Here is a 26,999-nt window from a genome sequence, read left to right as displayed (position 1 = left end):
TGATCAGCTGTCAATCACTCGCAAACTCCGATCAAACGGGCAAACTAGGCAGCGCTGATCAAATATGAATCAATATTCTGTTACTGTAATGCCTATTTCTCACCTCAAATGTTTTTAGAATCATCTTGTACTGCACTGTTTAGCTGTAAAATGTGCCGGCAGTCATGTTGAGATCAGTTGAGGAAATACCAAGCACCGCCCACCAGCCGGAGCAAACTTTCTCATTTTACAGCTAAACAGTGCACTACAAGATGTTTCTGAAAACATTTAAGCTGATAAATGGGCATTACAGTAAGAGAATATTAATTAATATTGATCAGCGCTGCCTAGTTTGATCGGAGTTTGCGAGTGATCGACAGCTGCCTCCGTTGAATGAACAGCCAATAGGAATGCTATCTCTCTGAAATGACCTGTGATTGGTCAAAGTCTCCCGTCACGAGCTAGATTTTTTAAAGCCTGAAAACAGAGCCATGAGGAGGTGTAGAAGTCTAGTTATCTCTCAGAACACTTGAATTACAATATGCTGAAAGGTTATGTAATTTTTGCCCAATGATGCCAAAACATTCTACCTAATGCAGGATTAAGGCAATGACTTTAATAAAGGCAACTGGAATGATAAAAGCTTTATTCGTAACAACACTGCTTTACAAGAACAACATGTGTGCTGTGCACATCAGTGTATTTCTGCATATAATAGCTTAATCAAAACTCTGTAATACTTAAATATAGATTTGATGTATAATCTAAGGAGCATTTAAGTACCATAGGTCAGACCTGGTCTGTCCTACACATCCAGTATTATTAAGATAATACATTTTCTAATAATTTATAGAATTGTTCTCATTAACGTCCTTGTTCACTCACAACAGTAATGCATTAAATGCAAGATAGTCGTCACACAAAATAACAGAGAAGCATTAAAATATGCAGGTCAGCGCCACTGGGATATTACTTAATGACATGTGAGAAAATAAAACCAAAATACAGCAATTATTAATTATCAAAATACATCATGTACACTGTTGGAGACTACCAAAAGAGGTAAAATACAAGACAGTTCCTGCTTCTGTGTGTCGTGGGATAAAGGGTCCTGGAGAACTCAAAGTAGACAGGATAAGCTCCTCCTGGAAGAAAAGAAAAAATACAATAGTTCATGCATGTGTTGTGGGAACGTTTTTATGTCATATTGCAATGTGTGTGTTTTGTATTTTGCTTACAGTAGATGATATATTATCAGAAGAATTAAGGCACTGCTATGGACTGCTCTCTCCTTCCATTTGAACAATCCCACTTAAAGGTGGCGGTTCACCCTCGACTCCCTGCAGAGTGGAGCCTTTGTCATCATCCACCTCTCTATTGTCACCATCCTGTGATGTTAAAATAAAGACACAACAGTGCAATCAGTGAACATTTTTATAGGTAAAACAACTATAGTGAGTCCAACAAAAGTAAATACAGTATTTATACAGGTCAAAAAGAAAAAAAATGATTGTCCCTACACAATAAAATACATAAAACCCCAAAGCCTATGATGCCCCCAGTGTAAAGAGAAGTACTTCTTCAATGTAGGAATGCATGTTGGTCTATTATTAATCATTATTCATCTATTATTGATGTCTATTTGTATAATGAATGTAGAGAGCCCACAATCTTTGCTGCACAATACATACCAGGTATGATAGACACTGTCACAGATTTGCCAACATTTAAGAAGTCATACTAGAAAATCTAATTCTATATTTTATTGTTATTATTATAATGCAGTCTACAGTTACAAGTGCAAGTTCTTCTGATCAACCCTATAGTTAAGATAGCACCTTCATCGCGTGGAATACCTCACTTTCAAGAGAGCTACCTAATTCAGCAACAAATCTGTACTCAGGTCTGGCTTTTACAATGATTTTAATGTGTGCTTTTATGGCATCTCGCTGTATCCTGTATCGGATAGCTGTTTTCAGTGGGTCTTAGTATTTTGTATGTGTCCCTACCAAATAAACCATAAAGAAATAATAAATATATAATTTAATTATTGTTTTTCATAGTCATGATAATAATTCAAATAGGTAAAAAAAAAACATGGCCAAAGCTAAGCCTATAATACAGCAGGTAGTTTATATTTAACCCTGGGCTGATTCAAGTCAATAGGTCCTATACTATTACAAAGTATTCAGCTACTTATGTTCATGAGAGTCAATGACTCACCGCTGGTCACGTTGTAAATGGCTGATACAGCACCAAAAAGAAGCACCGCGTTTGCAAAAGTGGTTTTAGTTTCAAACCGACTAAAGCAGTAGTGGGATCAGTCACACTCTTGTCCACTTCTGTGTAACTCTTTTAAGGGGAAACCCAAAAAAACCTGCTTTGCTCAGCAGAGCAAAGTGCTCTTCTACTCAAGCATTAATGTATAATAATGAGTTAAAGTATAAAAAAGCTATCACCAGTGGTCTCATGAGTAGAAAGTACTCCTTTCATCTTTATTTAGATATTTAAATGTAAGTATGCTACAGTATGCTGTCAGAACTCACCTTGTTGAGCTCAGATGACTCTATGACTGATGAGCGACTTGCGATCGGGGAGAAGGGCGGTGAAACAGGCGAGCGAGGCGACTTTGGCCCGTGGGATAAGGAGTTGCTCCTTTTCACAGCAGAAGACACTGCCTGGGCGAAGCGGGACGGGGATACAGGAGCGTAGGGCCTCGGGGCTGCAAAGCTCCTCAACTTCTCCAAACTCAACCCTACGATCGGCTCTCTACATGGCAAACTACTCTGCCTCGTCATTCGCATGAAGGCTATGTTCTTGTCAGCCGCCTTAGGGCTCAGCTCCACATTAGCGGCCCCTGGCGTCTCCTCTTGACTCTGCACGGGAGGCGGAAGAGGAGGGGGCGGTAAGTTTGCTCGCTCTGCACTTCCTTCCTTGGCAATGAGAGTCTTTTCTGCTGCCGAGGTTACATAATACCCAGGTGTTTTTTTGTGCTGTGCCAAGCGGAAAGAACCAGGCTTAGGTTTAGTTGCGGGTGGAATTTTCATCTCCTTGACCTCTGCTGGCGAACCCGCTTGAGATGCCCCATTAGCTGAGGGTGAGATCTTGTCATCTGCTTTAGGTAGACTTGTCGGTGGCGAGGGATGAATGGATTCAGGTATACTTCCATTAACAGTGTCTTGGGTAGTAGTAGTAGTAGTAGTGCTAGTCAGTAAGTCTTCCCTGGGTATAGTAGAGTGCAGCTCACTTGTTTCCTTTGAGACCTCCGTCTGTCCCCCCGGCGCCGTGCTCTCCTCCAACTGAAGAGACCCGATATTCAGTCCGTCTTCTGGAGCTGGAGGCGCCTCCAATGTCAGTGCAACTTCAAAATATCTCAGTTTCTCCAGAGATTTCTGAGGCACGATGGTATACGTCGTCATCCCCACCTTAGGGATGTAGTCCCTCGTAAGCTCGTTGGAAGGCTTGGGCTTTGGCTCAGAGTTTGTGGCATAAATAGACGGCGCCTTTGTTGCGGCAGGAGCACTTGGTGTGGAGTCTTGGCACGATGAGGTCTCCGAGGCGTGGGATAAGGCATGTTCCTCCGTAGCAGCGGCCAGATCGTTCTTCCCCGCTGATTCAAAGGCAGCCGAGGAAGGGACTTTGTCCGTGTGTTGTTGTGGAGGCACAGGTAGCGGTGTGAAATCTGTTTGCACTTCCTCTCCAGCGGGGCGTGATGTGCTGGTGGCCGCTGGGCTCTCCAACCTGTCAGTCTGCTCCCCGAGGGTTTCTGCCTGAACGGAGGCCTGTGCTTCTGCATCCTGCATCACGGGCGGAGGGAGGCTGCTGGGTACAGTACTGCAATCAACGTCAACACTTTGAGGTGTAGACTCTTCAACTGGACATGGACCACTATCTGTACACAAAAGAACATTTGTAATGTGAGACCGGTGTGTTGACTTTCTGTTCTTTGAGAAGCAAATTCACTTGAACTTTGGCATAGTAAGGCAAAGTTAGAGAAATACATCAGTAGGAGCAGCACAGATATGAACAACACCACTATAATCCAAGTGCAAACCCACTATTATCTGCCAGTTCAGACGACTCAGTGCCATCAGTTGTCCTCGCATCACCCAGAGTTGCAGAGTCATCCGCCGCGCTCTGCAGTCGACTGTAAAAAAGTCCAGCAAAGAGAGGGAATTAAAAGTATTGCTAATACTAATGTTAGAACACGGCTGAGGCTGGAGGAGTCACACTAGAGTTCGTACTTGCCATCTGAGGACAGATCACGAGACTGATCTTCCCCATTTCCCTCTGTGGACATCGTGGTCAGTATCTCAGTCTCTGGGGACGGGGAATGCAACGAAGCATCAGCAGACATGTTGAGGTTGTCGACCTCTCCGTGGACGTCACTAGCAGTTGCAGACTTTACAGAGGCAGTGCTCTCCTCTTGCTCCATGATCTCCTCCAGTGCGTTAGCAGCTGCTGCACCCCCTGTAAAATAACAGCAGAAATAAGAAGTCATGTAAAATCATTCACGTTTACTATACCTGGCATTATAAGTAAAATGTTGCTTGGTGGTCATTGGAGCAACAGTGGAGTGAGTTATTTTTTATTTATTTTAATTATTTTTTTCCCACTATATACATGAGAAACCAAGCATCCAACTGTATCCATCTCACACGCCTTTTCTAATAAATTAGGTTTTCTTCTGATGAATGAATTCCACTTAATCTTTTCAATCTCAGTCTCCCTTATTGTCTAGTTCTTCATTTAGCACTTAAAGGAAGTGCATCACAGAGGAGCAGGACTTTCAAGGCTACTTAAACAAAACAGCAGCTTGTCTCTGTTCTCAGCCTCTGATCTCTGGATGTACTGAGCAGCACGAGGCTGTTGAGGAAACCGCAGAGGAAGTGATCTTTCTCTGTGAACTCAAGTGTTTGAAAAATGAGGAGCAATCGGAGGAAGGAAATGGTTGCGTGTATACATGTAGACGGCAGTCGTAAAACGTCTGGGATGATTACTCTTTCTATTAATGAGGTCTGGGAGATGCAGTAGTCAGGGGATTATGAGTAACAAAGGAGTTGAGGTATTTTCTGAACAACACAGTAAAAGTAAAATATATAAAGAAAGACACACATTAGCATATAGACAGTAATTTAAAGGAAAATAGGCAAGAAAGAACACTGTTATGTGGAATATACAGGACACAATGTCTAATTAGTCTAGTTCATTTTGTTTGTGATGCTAAAAGTAGTTGAGAAACTCAAGAGATGCACTATCCTGGTTACATAGGAAAACTCAGACCTTGCTGCGGATAGTTTTCAGTATTTTCTACTATGGATTGTCCACACTAACAAGGATATTGTTTCTGGATAGTAATTTCAACTTCCCCCTTTTATCATTTCAGTAATGTAAGCCAAAATAAATCGCCTATGTTTGTTGATCAGACCTCAGTTAATTTTAATATTCTTTGTTTTTGCTTGAAATTGCTTTGTATACAGGACGGGTGGAGCTTCCCTCACAGGACAATACATAGAGGGTCAGATGTTTCCACACAATCACAGGAAAGTATGTCAAAGCAAGTTAATTATACTCAACTAGGGAAAAATACCAGAACCTACAATAATCTAGAATATAACAAAAATGACTGTTTTCTCAGCATAGAAAGACATTTTACAGGTATGTGAAAAAGCACCTTGATTTCTAACTAGATAAAGTGAGTCTATGTATTGAAAAAGAGGAGACAAAGTACTGAAAAGCCTGGAGTATGTTTACATATGTGGATAAAAGAGGTAGAAAGTAATTAGACACCAGAAAAACAGGCAGATGAAACTCAAGTGCTAAAACACTGGGTAGTATAGAGAACATACAAGCACAACTAGGGCTGCACACATTTTTTTTTAATGCACAATCTGCAAATATAAACATAAAATTTGATTTAGATGAATGATTTTGCATGCTCTGACCACCATAGCGTGCCCATGATCATGTATCCTAACACGGCTGTTTCAAATAAGCAATAATGACCACTAGGGGGCACACGAGTCACATCAAATAAAAACTAGGTTTGGAAATACCTGTCTTTGTCTTTGAGGCCAAAGTACACATGACAAACATCACAGAACAGGCAATATTTTACTTTCAGCGCAGCAGTGAAACAATCTAAATGTATGATTTAAAAAATAACCCCAGCCATGAAAACTCCCAAAATGTAAAGAAAGACAAACCTTGCAACTTTTCATCCAGAGGAGCTGTTTCTTGGACACCAGCAGTAGGGGATGTGGGCGGTAGAGGAGCTTTGCGTTTGGTTCTCTTCAGTGAAGACTCTGCTGAGGACCCACGACTAAAACCAGCCATCTATGGTGCATACCAACATTTAATTAAGTTATATAAACACAGAAATCACCAGAAATGTTCAGGGCTACGCTGAGATTGTCTTTATATTCACTCACCTGGTCGCTGTCCAGTGTAGGTGCAGAGTGGAGTCTCCGGCGGGTGCTGAGGTCCGAGGGGAAAAACTGAGACATGACGATTGGGGGCTGGGGCGCGCGTCTCTTCTTTGGCACGTCGCCGGGTAGCGTAGGGGAGCCGAGCGGAGACGAGTTGGTGCTAGGTAAGGCCATGCTGAGAGGTCGAGGCTTGCTCACAAGCACAGGAGAAGCTGGGGCACTGGCTGTCGTTGCCTTTAAAGAACAAACACCCAATCAGGACATGATAAGAGGCCTGTTCCCAAACAACAGAGTGCACGTCAACCAATGGCAAGCCAAAGTCAACAAACCTCCCTCTGACCATTTAGAGTTACCTTCTCATACAGCTCAGGACATTAAGAAAATACTGCGTTACCTGGTCAGATTTTTTCTTGCTTTTCCGAAACTTGCTGAAGAGGCCTTTGTTTTCTTTCTCTTTCTGATTTTTATCTTTACCCGGCATGACTGTTCCTGAAAAAAAATAAACACACAGTTGTAAGATAACACTGGTTTCGAAATATGACAGCTCTGTTGATATCAAACTGAAATACCTGCATGCGTTGGTGAGGCTGGACACACAGGAGAAGGAGAAGCAGGTCCTGCAAAGCCAACAAGCATTTAGATTTAGCAATAACAAGTGAACTGATTAGGTACAGCATGGCAAACACTGCATGGTTAACGTGCTATAATATCATGCAGCAAGGTTTGATTTGTTTTAAATGCATTCGTTCTTACCTTTAGTGTCTCTTGCATAAACCTCCTTTATTGCATAATCATTAAGAGAGCAGGACAGGTCCAAAGGGGCCAGTGAGTGGACACCTCTCAACAGAACTGTCGTCTCCACGTCAAATTCACATTTCTCACAGATGGCTGGTAGATGATCAGCCAGGGGAACTCGAGGACTGACTCGTAGAATAGTCTTCTGGGTCTTCCTGTAGTTTATCACCATCCGAACAGTTGCCTGGAGAAGAAAACAAAGCTGTTTACTCAACATGAACAGCAATTAGTGGTGTTTACCGCATGGTGTCATGATGTGTTTAATGTACCTCAGGCATCTGTGGACCTGTCTTCTTGTTTTTATCCTCCCCTTTAGGTTTCAGTATGATCTTCTCTGCATCCAAAGTTCCTATGAGGGCGTTGGGCTTGAGCTTGGTTTTGTTCTTCTTGGCGGTGACCAGCTCTAAGGTGTGGCTCGATGGGTTCAGGTGATACTTTGCACAAAGCGTCACTAACAGATCCATTAGGGGTTTGCTGAAAGACATGGAGGACACGATAAAACAAAAACTAAATAATTTGTTCCTCATGAGAGGGGAGGCGTGTGATGAAATCTGGTAATTACATAATGCAAAATAGAACATTATGATCAAAAATCAAAGAAATATATATATGATTTGACATAATTAACAGATTATGCGACTAATCATTGCAGCTCTTATTGTTTAGAGAAAAAAAGATATAAAATAAAAGTTCAAATTGATAGGAGCTGTGCAGAATGTGTGGAAACGATACGAAGCTAATTTACAGTAAGTTACAGTAGCAACAGTAGTCACGTACACTGATAATACAGTTTAAACATAACGCCTTCAACTTAATCCTCAAAATAAAGCGTTAACTCTGTTGTGTAGGCACTTAGAAAGGGTTTAGAGGGAGAAAAGAAGGCGAAGAATTCAGTGCTTAATCCTTTCATTTTGTGTTGGTCTCTGTCGTTACTCAAGAGGCCAAGGTGCAAAAGACACCCAGGAAAGAATGTTTTGTAAACGCTATGCATTGTGAGAAAGATAATGATATCTTGAGTAAACGCTGTTGATGGAAAGTCTGAGCTGTGTGAGTGAGTAGACTCATAGAAGGACACACAGACCTTGTTCTAGAAAACTTTGACACAGAGGTATTGACAGATGTTGATCGGTAGGTGGTGATTTGACTGTCCTTCTTGCACCATAGCATGCAATCAGGAGATAACGTTCAGAGTTTGAGATGCAAATCTTCTTTAATCTTGACTTGAATCATTTAGTGAGGGAACAAGAATGAAAAAAATTGCAATCGAGTGTACAAATATTAATTAAAACCACACATTAGGCTGCTGCGCCCATCTGACTCAACCTAACTGGAACTGCACTTTATGTGATGACGTAATCTCACGTCATGATGTTTAAAGATGCGGTCGGTAACTTTGAGCAAATATGATCAAAAGTTATCTTTTATAAAAGTGTCCTATATCCTGACAGTAGTGCATGAGATAGATACTTTGTGAAAAAAATCATGTTTCACTGTGTCCTCCTAGTGCTCCCAATGGCATTTGCATGATTTCCCAGCACCAAAGGAAAACCAGTCAGAGCCGAGCAGTCTCTACAGCAGCTGTCATCACTGCTGGCGAAACTTGTGAACTACCATGAAACGGTCAAACTAGGGAGCGCTGATCAAATATGTATTAATTTTCTGTTTCTGTAATGCCTATTTCTCTCAAAATGTTTTCAGAAACATCTTGTAGTGTACTGTTTAGCTGTAAAATTAGAAAGTTTGCTCCGGCCGGTGGGCGGTTCTTGGTTTTGGCCCGATTGTTCGGGCACAGTGGAAACTTGTAAATGCCATTAGGAGGAGGCAGAGGAACATGATTTTTGTTTTTATATTGGCAGTTCTAGTTCATATTTGCTCAAAGTTGTCGCCTGCCGCTTTAAATGCAATATTGAAATTGTTCAGAAGAAAAAAATACACATTGGCGTTCTTGCTCAAATTGCATCACAGTGCTCTCTAACTGTACCTTCCATGGACTGTGGTCATTTCTTCTACTCCGCCAGGCAGAACCACGACCAGAGACAGGTCTTTATCAATGAGGTTCTCCTTCTGGTCCATGGTTAAATGAAGGGTTCCTGGGTACCACTGGGAGAAACCGGGGGAGTCCAACTTTTTCAGTCCTGGCGGGGTTGGTGCTTTGCTTTTGGTCGACACCCTGCAGTTGGAAGAGAAAGCGTAAATTATTCTCAGAGTTGCTTCAGCATTTGTAAACTTTGACACAAGCCAGACAATTTAATACTTTAGAGATGACTGGGAATGGTTTTCCTCTTACGTGCATTTTTAAAAAACAAATGTCATTGAAATTGTTTTTCTGCTATCTCAGACAATAATCTGATTGAAAATCAAAGTGCAGCAGACAGCATGAAAGGAATCCTTTCTTCCTCAGGTTTGAGAAAGCAGTGAGGCTTTTACATGAAAGAGCTCAAGTCCACTTTGCAAACAAGTCACAAGACAACCAAGTGGACAGATTTACTCAATGAGCCTGAAGGAAAGGCTGAGAATGGAGAGACATGTGAGATAACAAGATGCAAGACCGAGTCTCTAGACAGCGGGTTTTATAGCACAGGCTATGTTGTGGGAAAAATGGATTTATAGTGTAGTGTGGAGGCAACACCCTGTGCATTAGTGAACATCACTTGGTGTGGTAGGATTTTGTTTTCAGTGTGACTAACTATGACATTTCAGTTTTTGAAGGGTGGTTTTGAGTGTTTGTCTTGGCTCGACATTCCAGGAAACTGTGTAAATACAGTGTGATAGTTACAGACCAGGTATGCCACACAAAACCAGAAGAAAAAGCCAGATATACTGCATATACCACTGATTTCATTCATCCCAAGGTTTTCTGTCAGCTGGCCATCTGTTGGACAGTCATACACAGTAAATCTGTGACGCATTTCAGATAATTACACCATTCTCGTAATGCTCCCGAGAGGCGGTGAACAATAAAAACCTGCTGTCGGTAAACAAAACAATGGATTTGATTATTATAAGGCTTCCAGACTAGCTGTAACAAATTTTGTTTCGTGATACCGTTCGCTTGAAATGAAAAGCTGCAGATGGCATGATAACAAAGTAAACACGAGTTCACATCAAGTCAGCTGAGGTCACACTATTGTACTGCAATGTTATCAAGTTGCTCAGTGGGGCCAAGGAATCAATAACTTCAGAGACATTCAAGTGTCACATCATTCAGTCAGCACGTAGATAAAGCAGGTATGTGCAGACCCAATGCCTCGAATTCTAGCGTGTAAAGTCTCTGGTGGGGGCGCTGCTTATTCAAACAGAGGAATCCGAGCAATGCAAGGTCACAGGCTCCATGAGGCACGTCTAGCAAAGGATTATTAGTCTTGCTATGGGGGCGGCTGTCCTTAAACACTGAGACTACGACATATATGAAAACACATACACACACACACACACACATACAAAGACACATACTTATATATTGATTCAGAGTTACCATAGTCTGGAGATATGAAGTCAATATACAGTATTTGCTATAGGGTATGTCATACATATTATACAGTAATAAATTACATCAGCACAACCCCATCATGTATATTCATGTCTCAATCATGTTTGCTGAAATGGTATTTTCAAAGATCAGGTATTATGCCTGGATCAGTCAGTCTTAAAGGAACAGTGTGTAGCATTTTGGGGGATCTATTGGCAGAAATAGAATATAATTTTAATAAGTATGTTTTCTTTAGTGTGTAATCACCTGAAAATATGAATTGTTGTGTTTTCGTTAGCTTAGAATGAACTGTTTATATCTACATACGGAGCGGCTGCCATGTTCCTACAGTAGCCCAGAACGGACAAACCAAACAATGGCTCTAGATAGGGCCATTCACGTTTTCGCGTCGGCCAGCATAGAAGTTTCAGTTGGTTGCAATCAGCAACCTCACCACTGCACCTTTAAAAGTGTAATTTTAAAGGTCCCATATTGTAAAAAGTGAGTGATTATAAAGCAGGTTTAAGTGCTATATAAATACTGTGAAAGTATTGAAATGCTCAATCCATGGTGAAATACACACAGCGCATATTAAGAAACTGTGTCAGGATTTCTGTTCATTTGTGATGTCACAAATCTACAATATTTAAACCATTTCACAGTTTTAAACGTAAACATTCTAAATGTGTCTCAGTTTATTTCCAGTTGCAGTGTATGTGAAAGACATCAGCTGACAGGAAGTTAACATGGACTCAAGCTATTGCCTAGCAACGCAATTCCGTGTGTTTCAGACAGAGGTTAAGTAGAGGCATATTCAGGAAGACAGTATGGGGAAAATAAAGGTTTTTGTGAGTATTACAGCATGTAAACATGTTCTAGTAGAAACACAAAATAGTGTATTAACCAGAAAAGTATGAGGTATGAACCTGAAAATTAGCACAATATGGGACCTTTAACACAAAACTATCGTTGGCAAAACCTGTCCATATATCCGCTCACTACTCAATAGCTCCAACAGTAACTGCAATTTACGTTCTAGCAATTTGAATGAATGAATAGTTTATTTCGGTCAAACATCAAAACGAACAACTCAACAACGTTCATATAATCAATGACCAAAAAAGAAATAGGCTGAACTCCCAAGGCTTATTTTTGCCTGTCCTATACAATCCATAAAATAATCCAGAATATCAGCATTACAAAGGAAAGACAAAAATAAAATTTACTCTAAATTGTAATCCTTACTTATTTCACATTCTAATCATTTTACACTGTAATCCTTTATCATTTTACAATTTAAGGCTTATTTGAAGCTCAACAGAGACCTACAAAATTCTGATCAAAACTTCTTACAGTCATTCCAAAAGTCCGCACCTCCTTTGGTTGTCACTCATTCCAGTTTGCTGCTTCTAGTGACTGGAATGAGTTGCAAAAGATGCTAAAACTCCACACCCTCATCCCGTTATCCTCCTTTAACAACTCATTACCAGCGGTAGTTTCTGATCACTGCACCTGCTTCTAAATTTGCCCCTCTGGAAAACAGCACATACATATATCTAGTCTTGTATACAATGTATATATTATGATGTTTTAATTTGTGTGTTTTATTGCACTAGTCGTATTTATGTTCTATATTCTAATATCTTGTATCGCCTTGCCTTCTGTCGCCGCCTCTTGGCCAGGTTGTCATTGTAAATAAGAATTGGTTAAATAAAGGTAAAATAAATAAATAAATAGTATGGTAAAGTAGCTATACTGCTATAAGACATCCAAGACTCAGGATGTGTTTGAAATCATTCACCATCATACTGTATTTGTCTGCCATATTATATGTGTTACTTCTCCATCAAGATGTATTACTTATCTTATAAATAACTGAAATATGCCACAATGCAATGTAAAATTAAGTGGTGGTCACTAACAAAATCATGTGTTCTAACAAATGGCACTAGCCTACAACACATGGCTTCCTAGTGGATAGTGAACAAGACAATTTCCGACACAGCCACCGTTTAATCTACAATGTTATTGTTACTGTATATGTTATTCCTGAAGCAACTAGGCCTACATGCCAGGCTTTGCAATCCAAGCATGTGTATAATGTGTGTTGTTTTATCTGATCATCAGCCAGACAGCAGACAGTACACTAATATGAGAAATTGCAAGAAGACAGACAACAGAAAAAACAAACAAGCAGTAGCCTAAGCAGCGGGACACAACAGAAACACACTAGTTTATCTGTTCATCTTTAATAACAATAGCACCAGTAGCCAGTATGATAAAGCCTCACGGCGATCACAAGCAAACCCAAATACTGTGATCTGTTTATTTTTTGTTGATTCTGGTGTGTGCGACAGTAACAACTTTCTAGAAAAAAAATAAACCGAAAGGAACAAATGTGAACCGAGCAAGAGGGTCCAACTGTAGACCCCGCTCCTAGAGACCCCTGTTGTGGCAGCTATTCCTAAATCTAGTACGTAGCCTAATCCATTAGTTTGTGTGCAAAGCCCTTCCTAACTTCTTAGTAACTATAGTTTCAAACTAGTGATTTACTAAATCGGATTGTGCCGGTAAAACTCACAAGTGAAACGATAAGTGTAAGTCGTTGCCGTGCAGGAAAACATCTGTAGTACCTTCCAATCAACTCTGCAGAGGAAGGCACTGTAGCATCATGAGCTCAAGGACACATGACCATGTGATTAAAGAAAGACCCGCTCTACCTCCTGAGCCACAGCCGACACAAATATGTGCAACCATGGAGAAATCTGTCCTTTAGAGTTAATATCCAAGTATGCTAACCTAACCAGCGTCACCTGGGCCTTTAGTCTAACATCATTAGTTTGCAATTGAGCAGAAGTATTGTTGCTATGGTTACCTGTAGTTCAATATTTAGCCCGTCCCTGTTAGAACAGCAGTTAAACTGCCAACCAAATCCTTGTTTGAAGTGTCCTGTTATAGGATTTGAGATGTCCGCCGGATCTTCATTGTATAAAGTTTGCATTATACTTAAAGCTGCATTAATCAAATGACTCATTTGAAAGGGGTCAGACGTTGGGTGTGATCAGATGACTCTATGTTGATTTGTCTCTATATTAGTGTGTGTGTTATCGCAATGCTAGAGCGAGGGTGCTTGGAAATGAGTGTATGCATACGTGGGTGTGTGAGTGTGTTACGGGGATGGAAGAGAGGACTGCGTGTTGTATATTTGTATTTATATCTGTTTGTATGACTGTTTTGTGTACTTCTTCACCTTGACCCCCCGGATTTCCCTACTTGGTGTCATAAAGTTTACCTTGACCTTGACATCCTGTGGCCAAGACTATCACCTACTTATGAATCAAAGTTCTATGGAGCTTCTTAGCCAATTTTAGCTCATTGTTTTGGTTGTACAGCCCACAAATTCACTGTATGGTTCGGTTTTACCACTCTCATCAACCTGGTTTCCAGTGGCAGCCACTTTTAGCAAACAACACATAATAATACAGACCAACATCTAGTGAGCAAATGTAAGACATTTTTTCTCAGGAGTTGCTGGAGACCAACAAGAGTTAGAAGTGAATAATATACTTTTGTCATGTGGCAAAAACTGTATGGTGACAACATGTTAGCCAGAACGATGTTGGGTCGGGTTTTCTTGATACATCCATTCTCAGGGCTGTCTGTCAGCTTGTTTTGGAGTTCATCTGTTTTTTCATTGTTTACTCCAAATTTTGTTTTTAAATTCCACTGATCTGGATGACTGAAATCTGAATGACTGAAACGCAGAGTAAATGCCTCTATCTGCATGTCATCATTTCCACTGAATAAACTTAACAAAACCTGTTCCAGTGCGGCGTTGGCTCACAGGCGGGAGACTTCAGAGGGAAGAGAAAGACGGCTGCTCATGACCTTGATGCAGTATTGACACATCCACATGTATAGCCTGTAGGTCTCCAGTTAGAGAAAATAATAGTTAGCAACAAAGGGATTACCCAAGTCAGCCTTTTGGTAAAAACACACCAGGATTACTAATCAACAATAATTACTCCTACAGTTCTGTTTACATTTTGGAGCCGGTGATAAGACATTTCAATCTGTTATAAAAATGATTAGGTTTAAAATCTACATGTCTCTAAACAATTTTTGACCTCCAATTAATTAGAATTAGCTAGACAAATGTCTTGTTAGTCTGCTGATGGCTGAACTTCATGTTGACACGTTCTATTTTTTCTAAATCCATAAAAATCATCATAAAACTTACTAAACATGCTCATGCTCCCCAGAGGATCTCTGTCCACTTTGGCCCATATTTCCAAACTGATAGTCGTGTGCGTGTCACCACTAAGACAAGCTGTGTGACCCCACTAGCACCACCTGGAGCAAATCTGCATCTGCTTGTGTGTGTCTTTTGTATTCAATATTGGATTTTTGTTTCATGTTCAACCTGAATGCCGCTTTAAGCGAGATCATCAACTTTGTCCACTAGAAAAACTCACTCGTGGCAGAATTTCCAATGACATCTGCTGTTGATATTCATGGTATAAAACTGATTGATATTACCACACAACAACATTTCCTCTTCACACATAGATTTTCAAATTTTAACGGACTGATTTCCATAACATTTGTACGTATATATATATTTGTATAAAGTACACAGAGGCTCCCAAGAGCAGCACCCTGAAGCCAAACGTTTAGCCCCCTGAATGGTGTAAAAACAGCTTAATTGTTGGTATGTTGTTCATTTTATCCAACATGATCATACAGTAGTATGGGATCTAACTGTTCCACTGTAATTGTATCACTGCCACCTTTAAGGATCAGCAGCGGTGCTTTTATATTAGGGCTGTGTATTGGCAAGCAGCTGGCGATACAATGCGGGATACAGGGGTTACAATTTGATATATTATAATATATTGCGATACTGTAAGTAAGGGAATATATTACAATTGTTTTTATCTAATTTAAGGAGAACTTATAGTGTAAAGTACATACAACCATATGCATAAAATATGAGTAAAAAAAGTAAACTTTTTTATGAAATCAGAACAGTGGGATCTGCATTTACATTTATCACAGTCCCTGTAACATCCAACATCACAGCACTACTTCAAAGAGGACACATGCACTGAGATGGCACATATCTTTGGAAATATATTAAAGTAGTGTAATTGTAATTGTAATCTTTGCATGTAAACTATTAATTTAAAATCGATAGTGTTTTGAGAATCAATACAGTATCACATAACATAATATCACGATTCTCGATTTTTCTTACACCCCCGTTTTTATATATACTGATGTGTTGAAAAGTAATCCTTCTCAACCAGGGAGTGTTACATGAACAATAATATCCAGATTACACATTGTAGGTGTGGAACCACCAAATATGACAATGAATGCCATGAATTCCCTGCATATATGTCAACAGACAGACTAGCTAAAAACAGACATCCACACTGTGGTCTCTACTGGGTACAAAGTCCTGATTTCAGGGTTCTGTCTGTTTATTTGGCATCCCCATTTGGCAACGGGATTATAATCCTTTAGCACAGAAACTCTTTCCTTTTCCACACATTTTCCACATGCTCTAAAACTGAGCCTTGTAAGTTATCTAATTGATACTGCTGTCAAGTGATGTTTGAATAAATTAGTATGGGGAAAAAAACACACAATAGCGATGCCTCAGGTTCAGGGTCAGCCCAGTGGATACAGCTGTGTCATCAGTGATTTTATCGAGACACCTCGAGCAGGTGACAGACGCGGACACACAGGCCGGTTTGTTTGTGCCATCCAGGCAGAAGCCCAGGATGCGTTGCTGAATGAGAGGAGACGTGTTGAAGCTTGACTGTGCTGACGCCTCATTCACAGGGTTTCCCTGGGAGGTCGGTACGCTCACAAACAAACAAGCCCATTGAATAGCAGAGGACATGCTTGACAGACGTGATCACAGACTAGCAGGAAATAACAGGCCTGTTGTCATTGTGCCATTTGTTATGTTTCATCATACGGTGATCTTGTGAGCTTCGACAGCGCAAACAAACGGACTCGGACACAAATATGCACTGTGATAAATAAGCACTGCACGCTATGATGTTGTGAACAGAAACTCCCACTGACAAAGCTCAAAATGCTAAAAGGAAAACAAAAAGCCAGTATATCCAGATGCTGCTCCTCGTGTAAAAATACTTCAAATGCTTTTGTGCTTATGTGTGAAAAAGGCGGAATGACAGAGAGAGAGACACAGGAAAAAGAGACAGTTTGAGGAATAGTGGAAATACATATCTGTGCTTTGTTATACGCAAGTAGCCAAAAATTATGAAAATAATCGTAATATCAGCAGCGGTCGACCAGCTGAATGAAGGAATATCCAAATTCCCTACATTCCACTACACTTTGTTCCAGCTGGCGCGACTTTTAGCAGAAACATTTCAGTCACTTCTATATATTTTTCCCCATGCACCACCCAATCAATTAAAATCCCTTCAGGCTGTTCCTGGATCAGAAGTAGCACTGAGCAGGTGGGAGCGGCCCAGAGAAGAAACCAGGCCAGAGCATTGCTAGAAACTTTCCTTTGACTTTCTGAGAAGGTGGAGGATTAGCAGAAATGCCTAATGTGGTATGTTAGTAGCTGCTGGGTGGCAGGATGGCCCCTTAGGGAATGGTGGTGGTGGTGGTGGTGGGTTCATGTACAAAGAAACAAACAAGTTTTGAAAGAGTCACACTTTCAGCCAACACCCCAATTATTTTAAGAAACAAGAGCAACAATTCAATGCACCAATGACCGAAACACTCTAACCAGAACTCTACTAGCAGCGGTTAGCCGTACAGTCAAATGTACAGGCTCAAACATGCCCAACACACCCTCCACTTCAAGACAAAACACACAGACTGTTAACAGTCTGAATCAAAATATTTAAAAATGTTTCAAGGTCCAACACGTTTAGAGGAAGTCAGTGAGAGCTCTGCTGTGCTGTAAAGATAACACTATATAGACATTACAAGGAGAAAGAAGCAGACGTTTTGGAGAGAGCAGGTGTGACAGACCTGCTTTTCCTCTCAGTTTGCCAACACCTCATTCCACACTCTTACCTCTCTGCCTAAGGTCGTCTCCGCTCAAATAATTTCCATTCTGCTGTGTATCTCCCATGAGTTGTCACACAGACTAAACTCTACATCGGCACGGCTTCAAATGGCCCACCTTTTAACGCCACGCCCGAGCTGTGACATCACCAATCTGTCCCCTCTACCTAAATCCCGTCTGCCCCCTTGCTGCGTCTCTGAGAGCTCTGGCTCACGGTTTGGGTGAGTGCACACTTCCCCCGCGGTCATGAGCAGAAAGGTAAGCAGCTTTACCTCCCTGTGCAGACATGAACCTGTGGGTGGGGCCAACAGTGCACTGCAACACACGGCAGCATGCATGCACTCACTTTGGGAGCTCAGGAACTAAGACAAAAGACTAGAGGAAGTATGCTGAATTAGCATGATGGGTTTTAATCATGAATGATTAACTGTCATAATCATGCTGGTGATGATGATGTGATTCTAAAACAACAAGAGGAGGACCAAAGGACCTAGAATCCTTCCACCTCACTAATTTAATCATGTGCTTCTCCTGTGTTTGCTTTTCATTGCAAATAACACTGGTTTCAAAACCACACCTTACTTCTGCAGAGCTGACTCAACCGAAAATCATGTTTGTCAGTTGAGCGCAGCGACAATTGCAGTGACAAGCAAATGCATGAAATAACCCACATTTCCCGCCATGTAAAACACTGAGGAGTCTCACATTTAGATTGTAATAATGTCCTTAAAGGGGAACTACGCCCATTCTCTAAATTCATACATGTTATTCCTATGGTCTGAGACAGTCCAAAAACAGTCAGTTTCTCCCAAATCCAGTGCTAAAAGTAGGGATGCACCGATAGCGGATTGGATATCGGGCTGTAAAGAGGAGACTCGTGGGCACCCCTAGAACACACTTTCAGGTCAAGGGACCCCTTTGAAAATAGCAATGCCAGTTTTTCCTTGCAAAGTTTGGCATAAGTTTAGAGCATTATTTAGCCTCCTTTGCCACAATGACATGGTTGATACCAATAGATTCATTAGGTTTTCTAGTTTCATATGATGCCAGTATCTTCACTCTAGCTTTAAAACTGAGCCCACTATAAACCTAAAAATTGCAAGTTTTGTTAAAGAAATTAGTGGCGGTAAAACGAATTTGCGTCATCGCGTTAACTTTGACAGCCCTAGTAATAATGTATTGTTTTATTTGTTTAAATAGCGGAGGAGTTTTTCCTCTCCTGCACTGAAATGACTGTTAACTCCTATTGTCTGTATTTTATATCCAAATAATTCTGCACATAAATAAAACAAACCCTGGTAAAAATTCTTCAATAATTGTACATAATTTCAAACAACATACTTGTGTGAAAAGTGACTCAATATTGTGAAGTCAATACGCATATTCATAAAAGCAGGAGGGTAGTAAAAGCTGTCAAAAGATGCTGTCAGCACTTTGCACTTAACAGATCCAGCCAGAGAAAGAAGCACCGCCTTTTGGAGGGTTTTTCAAATGCTGTCATTGTTAAGTTATTCAACACTTCACAATATATTAAAATTAAAAAAAACACACTTTCAATCAAAAAATAGCAAAGCAAACTGTACACCGTCTGGTACGGAAGCAATAACTTTCTATTGTGAAATAAGTGCTCATAGCCAGTCCGTTATCAGGAGCCCTACACTTTCCCCTCCACAGAATACCATCAGACGATAAGGAGGTGAGGAGGTGAATGGAGATGTTGGTGTGTAGCGGGGGGTGGAGTTAAAGAGACTCATAGAAGGAGGAAGAGAAGGAGGAGGGGTCCCTGAGGAAAGACAAAACACAGAGCCAGAGCCACAGAGCCACAGCTGGTAATTTGGTGAGAGGTCACTCACAGTAAACACAATCTTTTTAAAGAGGGCCTGGAAAGGCCATTACTTCATAAGCAGTGTGGGATTGAGGGAGATTAGGGAAAAAAGGAGCAGAGGGACCCTGTGAGAACTTCCCACTTCCTATGTGTGTATCGTTTATTATTGCAGGCAAAACAAAAAAAAACTTTTTTCCCACAGCGCAGGCCTGGTAACACTCAAAACTCTCAAGGCGTCCTTAACATCATTACGTAGAATCCTGATACAAATTTAAGGACCGACCTTGAGACATTATTAGCTTTTCAATGCGGCGTGTAATATCCGTTTGTCGTGATTCACTCAGTTGTTATGACTCCCTGTGGTGCTCACTCCTGAACTACATGTTGTACAGAACCTAATACTATACAGCAGAGCCGGAGTAAGCTAGCAGCCAGTTAGGTAATGAGATTTGAGATTATGTGGGGTGATCTCTCAGTTCCCTATACAATGCCCCCAAACAGCAGATGTCATTCTCCTCAGTGAACTGGGGTCTGCTATGGTACATTACCCTCACCTTATCTCAGAGCAGCTCAGATATGTTCACTCTAAACATTGCACTGAAACAAAGATAAAAAAAAACAAGCATGCATGAATAACATGCATAAAAAAGATAAGGGTAATTATAACTCTAACTTCTGGTGACTTGCTTTTTAAAGTGAGACCGAGATAAAATAACTCAGTGAGAGAAAAAGCTCGATCCCCCTTGAGTCATAATTATAACTATCACACTGCATCCTTTCATGTGAAACAATGCAGCATTGTCTGCAATGGGGCATCTTTGAAAAGGCCCAGCAGCATGCTTTCCTTCTTTTGCTCATCACATGAACTGAGTTTTTTCTAAAGTGACTATGCAAACAGTGAACCTGCACTAAATAAGTGTAAACAGAATATTCAGTTTTGCACAAACCTCAACATCATTTCATCTTAATGTCACGAGGACTACACCTTGTATCTCAAAGGCAAAAACAACACAACCGTCCTGACCTTTCCTTCAGTTTTCTCCCTCAGAAAAAACCTGAGTGGTCTTTATATTAACTTGTGAACAGTACTTACATGTATTTCTGTTCCTCTATACAGCATTGAACTAAATTCTGAAGTTAAATTGGAGATGTATCAAAAAGCAGCACAACAGAGGCTTGCTACATAATGAAAAACAGAAACAAAGTGATCCTATCTTTAATACAAAGTAGCTCTGCCTGCTTTACTTCCTGTTTCCTCGATGTTAGTGTGAATATCCTCACTGAAACGGCTGGCTGCAGTTTGTTTGTGTCATGCCGGGGTTCATTAGCTTGCTACAGTGTGTGTTAGGAGATGATAAGGTTCAGTATATCAGTTCATTAACAATCTGATATTATGCAAAATTCAACACAGAAACTAGTGCTATCGTAACACCTGGGTGGATACAACAGTATGAACATATGCACAGTGATAGTGCCATCTAGAGAACCAGCTCAAGGTGTGCAATTTGTGTCTCCCATTTTATACCTGGCCTTTGATGCCCTAGTAATGGTTTAAAGGGTAACTTCGGTATTTTTCAACCTGGACCGCGTAGACGGCAGCTGCTCACAGGCTGCAATATGGTGCCATTGGGGCAAGCTGGCACCGCCATTTACGTCCACTAAAAGTGCTTGTTTTTTGCCATGACTCTGTTCTGTTCTGATTGTTATTATATAAGTGTCTGATATTACAGAAAGAGTCTCGCTCAAGGAGAAGTCTCGTTCTGAAATCTCGCACGGGCAGATTTTGTTGTGTTGGAGTACAGAAAGCGTAGCTTCGTGTAATCTAAAAGATTTTTATTTTGTCGTGGCTGAATATTTAGATGAATTGAACAATGTAGATGAGGTCTTTGAATTTGATGGCTGCCTGTATTTATTTGAGCCAGAGTATACAGATATTCAGATTTCACAAGTAGACTTCTCCTTGAGCGGGACTTGGACACGATAACAAACAGACCTGATCAAGCGAAAGATAAGAAGAAATGTTTTATTTCTTTGTAGGGTCCTTTCCGTAGTGTTGTCAGACACTTATTATAACAACCTGAGCCTGTCAGTGGTAAAAACAAGCACTTTTAGTGGACGTAACATTACATTGACGCTGCTCACTGCCCTCGCAGCTTGTTTGGCGGCTGCCGGTTACAGCGATTTCCCTCAATACTGGACCCATTTCAAAAAGTGTTGTCCCCATTAGTCACTTAGACACAAAAACATGGGAAAATAGGTTCCAGGTTGAAAAATACCAAAGTTACCCTTTAGGCTTGGATTTGTGATTTGTCATTGATGTATAATTGCTGGTCAAGGTCTCGTTAAACAGATCTGTAGTAAACTCAAGCTATGCCATTCATGACTGGCTATATGTATCTCATCTAAACCAAACAAACACTGATACTGAAGGTCAAGCAAATCAAAGCAATTTGTCCCATTGTCACATATAATGACTGAATGTTATTGGAGATAAGTAAAAGTTCCTATTGAGAGCACACAAAGGACTAATTCATGTTAGGTCACTCTGAATGTTACACAGGCTGAGAGTGGGAGGCCTCCAACTGTTATGCCTTGGAAGAGCGCACAACAGAAACAAAGAGGGCCCAAGACTCCAGTTCAGGCCGCAAATCTATTCAACACAAATATTATATAAATACATAATCATGCCTACTTTAGAGATGAAAAGCAAAATGAGCTATAACAACCAACAAACTGTGTTTTTCATAATGTTCAGAAGAGAAAGTTCAGTGAGAAGTGTCCGCTGGTATTTACGGTCAATGCGTTGGCTTCAGAGTGGTAACAAAGGCAGCCCATTATTCCTCGTCCCCTGGATGTTAGCCATATTGTCTGTTTTAGCCCTGTGAGGCAGAAAGCATCCATAATACGTCCCAGCGTTCAAAGACGCACCAGCATCATTGCCAGGGCGAGCTTGCTGGGCATTAATGCTGATTTCCCTCTTGCTTTATTGCATCTAGTGGGTGGATATCTCTGAATGACATCCTTTATCTCCATTTGCGAGCGCAGAAGATCTGAGTGGGCTCTCCGAGGGCAGCGTGCTGAAGACCAAATTATAGATTTTCCTGAACGAAGAAAGCCTTGTTGTCTCCCGAGAGTCATTTTGCGGAGAAACCGCTGCGGAGGCCTTGTGATTTGTCTATGTTGTCTTTGGTGTCGACAGACTAGAAGCCTAAAAGTTGATCACACATAAATTGTTGTTGTGAATAAACGTTGACTGTCACTATGTTTCAACTCAACATGCCCGCTCGCTTCGAGCATCTACGTCTGGCCAGCCATGATTTTCATCTGTAGACTCATGTGAGCAGCTGTGCCCTTGGAGTGCCTGCATATCTGGAAACAGCTGTGGGGATTCACGATACCTTAACTAATTCCACATTCTGCCCCGAGGAAAGCCAGCCATGTGAGATCATGGTTTAAGGTGTGTCCAATTAGCAGGGCCAGCTCCAAGCAGAGCACGCTTAGACGGAGTGTGATATGCCTCCTTGAAGATTTACAATTAAGAAGAAAAGAAAATGCACCAGTTATGAGATTGTTAATTATTCTGTAAAAAAGGCTTCTTAAAATGACTTTCTTAGGCGGTAAAAAAAGGAAACACTTTGTTAAGACTACCTTATGTTAAACGTTGTACCGTATGTCTCGTCTCTGCTTGGACAACAGCCAGCCCACCACTGATTCTGGCAGATTCAGTGTTTGGATAACAAATGTAGCGTAGCTTTGGGGGTCACATGAAGTCTCCACATATGACTGCATTTGAAAAAGTGAGAAGCAGCAAGTTTGTTGGCTCCGAATATAAGAATCCACAAATAAGACGGCGAACATGTGCGTTCCCCCCCACCCCCCACACGCCCCAGCAGCCGCTTATGGACGAGTGCGGTTTACTTTTCCAAATAATAGTCAAACCACAGAGAGATTTAGGTCGTCTGCTGCTCTCCATTGCCAAGGAGTGTGTGGCTGTGCTCCCAGATTACACAATGCTTATGAAATATGAACACAAGTCACACCAAGTTTTTTCAAGTAAAGTGCATATGATGTGCCTGGATGCTATTTTTACAAACTGGAAACTACAGTGTGCAGGGCATGGGCTGGAAACTTTGGAATAGTGGATTGGAAACTATCATATGTTCAAATTCTCCATCTCACCTCTAATTTAAATCTGAAAAACTCAGCAGATCTCCTCTGAATGCCAAAGGAGTGAGTGGTGACTCTGTAAAATAGCTCTGGAAACTCACTCCCCCACTTCTTTAATGATTCCATCCACTGGAATACAAGCGGCTGACATCATCTCTGAGTCCCTGAACCAAAACCTATTCCATCATGTCATATACTCACAGCTTTTTACTGTGATTTTCTCTGCCTATTGGACATGACGAATCGGTATTTTATAGAATATCAGTTTCAAGCCCGGTGAACGCAGGTTTTCCACATGAGAGCCGATCGTCGGGCTCATCACGGAGGAAGAGGAGGCAGAGGAGGCAGAATGTTTTGCCTGTGAAATACTTCCCATGACCTCTACATATGGTCAAGGCAATTTCTCAGTGAAAACCCTGAGAGCAGGAAATGAGGAGAGGTCAAAGGTCGAAACGTCTGCAACAACTGTGGCTTCGCTGAGATGTACTGAGTGAGAGGAAATGTTATCTGAAAGTTGCATTATTTTTACAAAATCATTTGAACAGATTGGTCAGAAAACAGCTGGTTGCCTGCTAATTATTGTGGTCGGCACCACAGGGGGGTGTCATAGGTGGCATTGTATTTGTGCACAATAAAAACGTTATTTTTTATTTTATTTGTTTATGGATGTAAACCTGAATAAAAGTTTTATTACAAATAACGTGCAGCGTTTACTTAATTATATTCCTTTAAATAATCCTGTTTTAGATTATTAATTGCTAGCTGTTGAGTTGGTCCTGATGTTTTTAGGTCTATTATCCAACTCGGTCCAGTGTGATTTAAAGTTGTTATTATTGATGTTGAATGTGAAAATACATGTATCTGGACAATTCTATATATTTTTTCCTTCCTTCATAAACTTATGATTTTAAACATTGTTTTATTTTAGATAAATCTTTATGGGTTATTTTTTGCTTGTGCAGTTATGGACCTACAAGTGAGATGTTTGCCATCTTACAGGGTAATACGGTGATGTAAACAAATCGTTTTATAGTTCCATTTCCCAAACAATGATGAGGAGGTTTGACTCAGTTAAAGATAAATATGACTAATATTATGAGGCTACTGGACGCACATGGTCCCATTATGTCTAATGGGTTTTTGCCAAATGAAAACAGATAGTTCTGACAGCTGGAAATCCAAATGACAGTAGTACATACCTCAGACCAGAGCTGCGTGGATGGGGCTGGGCTCCATGATCATCCATGACTAAACTCATCGGTTTCACACAATCCCTCGGACTAGTCCAACACAAACAAAAAGCACAACTCATTTTTAGTTTACATACCAAATTGTTACAAAGGCTAAAAAGTCTAACCTGCTGCTTTCAAGTGATGCAAACTGGCAAATACTGAAATATGGGCGAATCCCACATGAGGTCATCAGATTCTCAGTCATATGAAGCGTTTTTTCCTCCTTTTCTACTGGAAACAAAGCTTCACATTCAACAGATTTCATGTCTTACCATGAATGTAGTTGGTTTTCGACGCAGTTGTCAACTTCCATCAGTCTTCACAAAGGTGAAGTTAGTTGTAGACTGCTACAAACACATTTTGTTTGGATAAATGATCCATAATTCCGCTCTGGAGTTCCGTGTTTGTGCGTCTTTTACGCACAACATCCCAGTGTGGTAAACATCCTTTTTTAAACTACAAACTCTGGCATATCTAAAGTATTCTGCCTCCGACACCGTGGACAACTTTTCTCTCCACATCCACAACACTGCATCGCAGCATTGAGCTGTGGAAGTGGGTTGTCTCTACCTTCCCTCCAGGATCCTGAGGAAGCGTTTGGCATCATAACGGTGTCCAACTTTACATCTTTACAGCAAGAACTTACAGCAAAGCAATAAACCAGATACAACTGTGCCTTGGAAGCAAAACAACAGGGGTAAAATCCCTTCTTCATTTAGTTTGAAATAAGCTACATCAAAACACATCAGCGTTGTTGTTGTTTTGTACTTCCTTTTAATAAAAGTGTTATATTGTCTACAGCGTCATCGTGTGGCTGGATATGGAAACGACCACTACAGTGTGATACAAATAATTCAGAATCATAAATATCAAAACAAACAATTAATTTCAAAATAAAAACAATAAAGAAAACACATCCAGGTATAATATATAAGGTACAGTATGTGGACACCTCAACATTACACCTATATGTGACTGTTGTACATCTCATTCAAAAAGGTATTAAAGGTCACATATTGTAAAAAGTGAGATTTTCATGTCTTTTACATTATAAAGCAGGTTTAAGTGCTTTAGAAATACTGTGAAAGTATCAAAACGCTCAATCCACGGAGAAATACACACAGCCCGTATTCAGAAACTGCGTTTGAAACAAGCCGTTAGCATTTCTGTCCATTTGTGATGTCACAAATATACAACATTTAGACCATTACACGGTTTGAAAAGTAAACATTCTAAATGTGTCCCAGTTTATTTCCTGTTGCAGCGTATGTAAATAACATCAGCTGACAGGAAGTAAACATAGACCCAAACTGTTGCCTAGCAACACAATTCCACTGCAATTCCGGTGAAATGCACTAAAACGGAGCGTTTCTGACAGAGGGTGAATACAGATATATTCAGGCTGACGGTATGAGGAAAATAAAGTTTTTTTTTTAACATTACAGCATGTAAACATGTTCTAGTAGAAACCAGAAATACAAGTATGAACCTGAAAATGAGCACGATATGGGATCTTTAAAGGATAACTGGTATTTTTCAATCTGGACCCTATTTTCCCATGTTTTTGTGTCTTGGTGACTCACAGGGGACTTTTGCAGCCGCAAAACGAGCTGCATGGGCAAGTCAATGTAACATTACATCCACTAGAAGTGCTTGTTTTTGCCACTGACAGGCTCAGATTGTTATAAGTGTCTGACAAAATCATGTAAGCCGTAGAATTCAAAGACCACATCTACAATTTCAAAATCATCTAAATATTCAGCCATGACATTGGAAATCTTTTAGATGACACTAAGCTACGCAACACAACAAACTCTGCCCAGCTGGCACTCACATTTCCACCATGGATGTATTCTCACTATTCCACAGTTGTCTTCCAGCAACACGTCACCAGATTTCAGAAAGAGACTTCACTTTGAGCGAGACTCTTTCCATAATGTCAGACACTTATAAAAACAATCAGAGCTTGTCATGGCAAAAAAAACAAGCACTTTTAATGGACGTAAATGAGCAGCTGCCGTCTACAGCACTCTCCCTCAAT

The 26,999-nt window shown here is 40.7% G+C and overlaps 1 protein-coding gene across 2 annotated transcripts; it reads right to left on the bottom strand.

The window, feature by feature from the left end:
• Positions 1-608: 608 nt before the first annotated feature.
• On the bottom strand, positions 609-25,690 carry cobll1b (cordon-bleu WH2 repeat protein-like 1b). Of its 2 annotated transcripts, XM_074659379.1 has the most exons (14): positions 25,231-25,690; positions 24,926-25,006; positions 9,184-9,372; positions 7,472-7,676; positions 7,161-7,386; positions 6,977-7,024; positions 6,802-6,896; positions 6,411-6,641; positions 6,186-6,315; positions 4,224-4,449; positions 4,038-4,126; positions 2,526-3,871; positions 1,218-1,367; positions 609-1,124 (listed from the first exon to the last, which is right to left on the bottom strand). In XM_074659379.1, the coding sequence occupies exons 1-13, from the start codon at positions 25,269-25,271 to the stop codon at positions 1,254-1,256; spliced, it is 3,021 nt and encodes a 1,006-aa protein (XP_074515480.1). In that variant the 5' UTR covers positions 25,272-25,690; the 3' UTR covers positions 609-1,124; positions 1,218-1,253. The 2 variants fall into 2 exon arrangements, with proteins under 2 accessions (XP_074515480.1, XP_074515481.1); XM_074659380.1 differs by lacking the exons at positions 24,926-25,006; positions 25,231-25,690 and adding an exon at positions 17,743-17,948.
• Positions 25,691-26,999: the final 1,309 nt, after the last annotated feature.

The sequence above is a fragment of the Sebastes fasciatus genome, chromosome 14 (genome assembly GCF_043250625.1).
Source record: "Sebastes fasciatus isolate fSebFas1 chromosome 14, fSebFas1.pri, whole genome shotgun sequence".
NCBI lineage: Eukaryota > Metazoa > Chordata > Actinopteri > Perciformes > Sebastidae > Sebastes > Sebastes fasciatus.
The sequence above is the reverse complement of the archived record's forward strand: the minus strand, read 5'-3'. Positions and strand labels throughout refer to the sequence as shown.

Bases quoted from the DNA above. Each gene is read 5' to 3' on its own strand.
- cobll1b (XM_074659379.1), bottom strand. From the start codon at position 25,271: ATGGAAGTTGACAACTGCGTCGAAAACCAACTACATTCATG. The intron at 7,025-7,160 runs GTAAGAACGAAT...TTGGCTTTGCAG, and splicing joins TTATGCAAGAGACACTAAAG to GACCTGCTTCTCCTTCTCCT. The intron at 4,450-6,185 runs GTTTGTCTTTCT...GTTATTTTACAG, and splicing joins TCTGGATGAAAAGTTGCAAG to GGGGTGCAGCAGCTGCTAAC.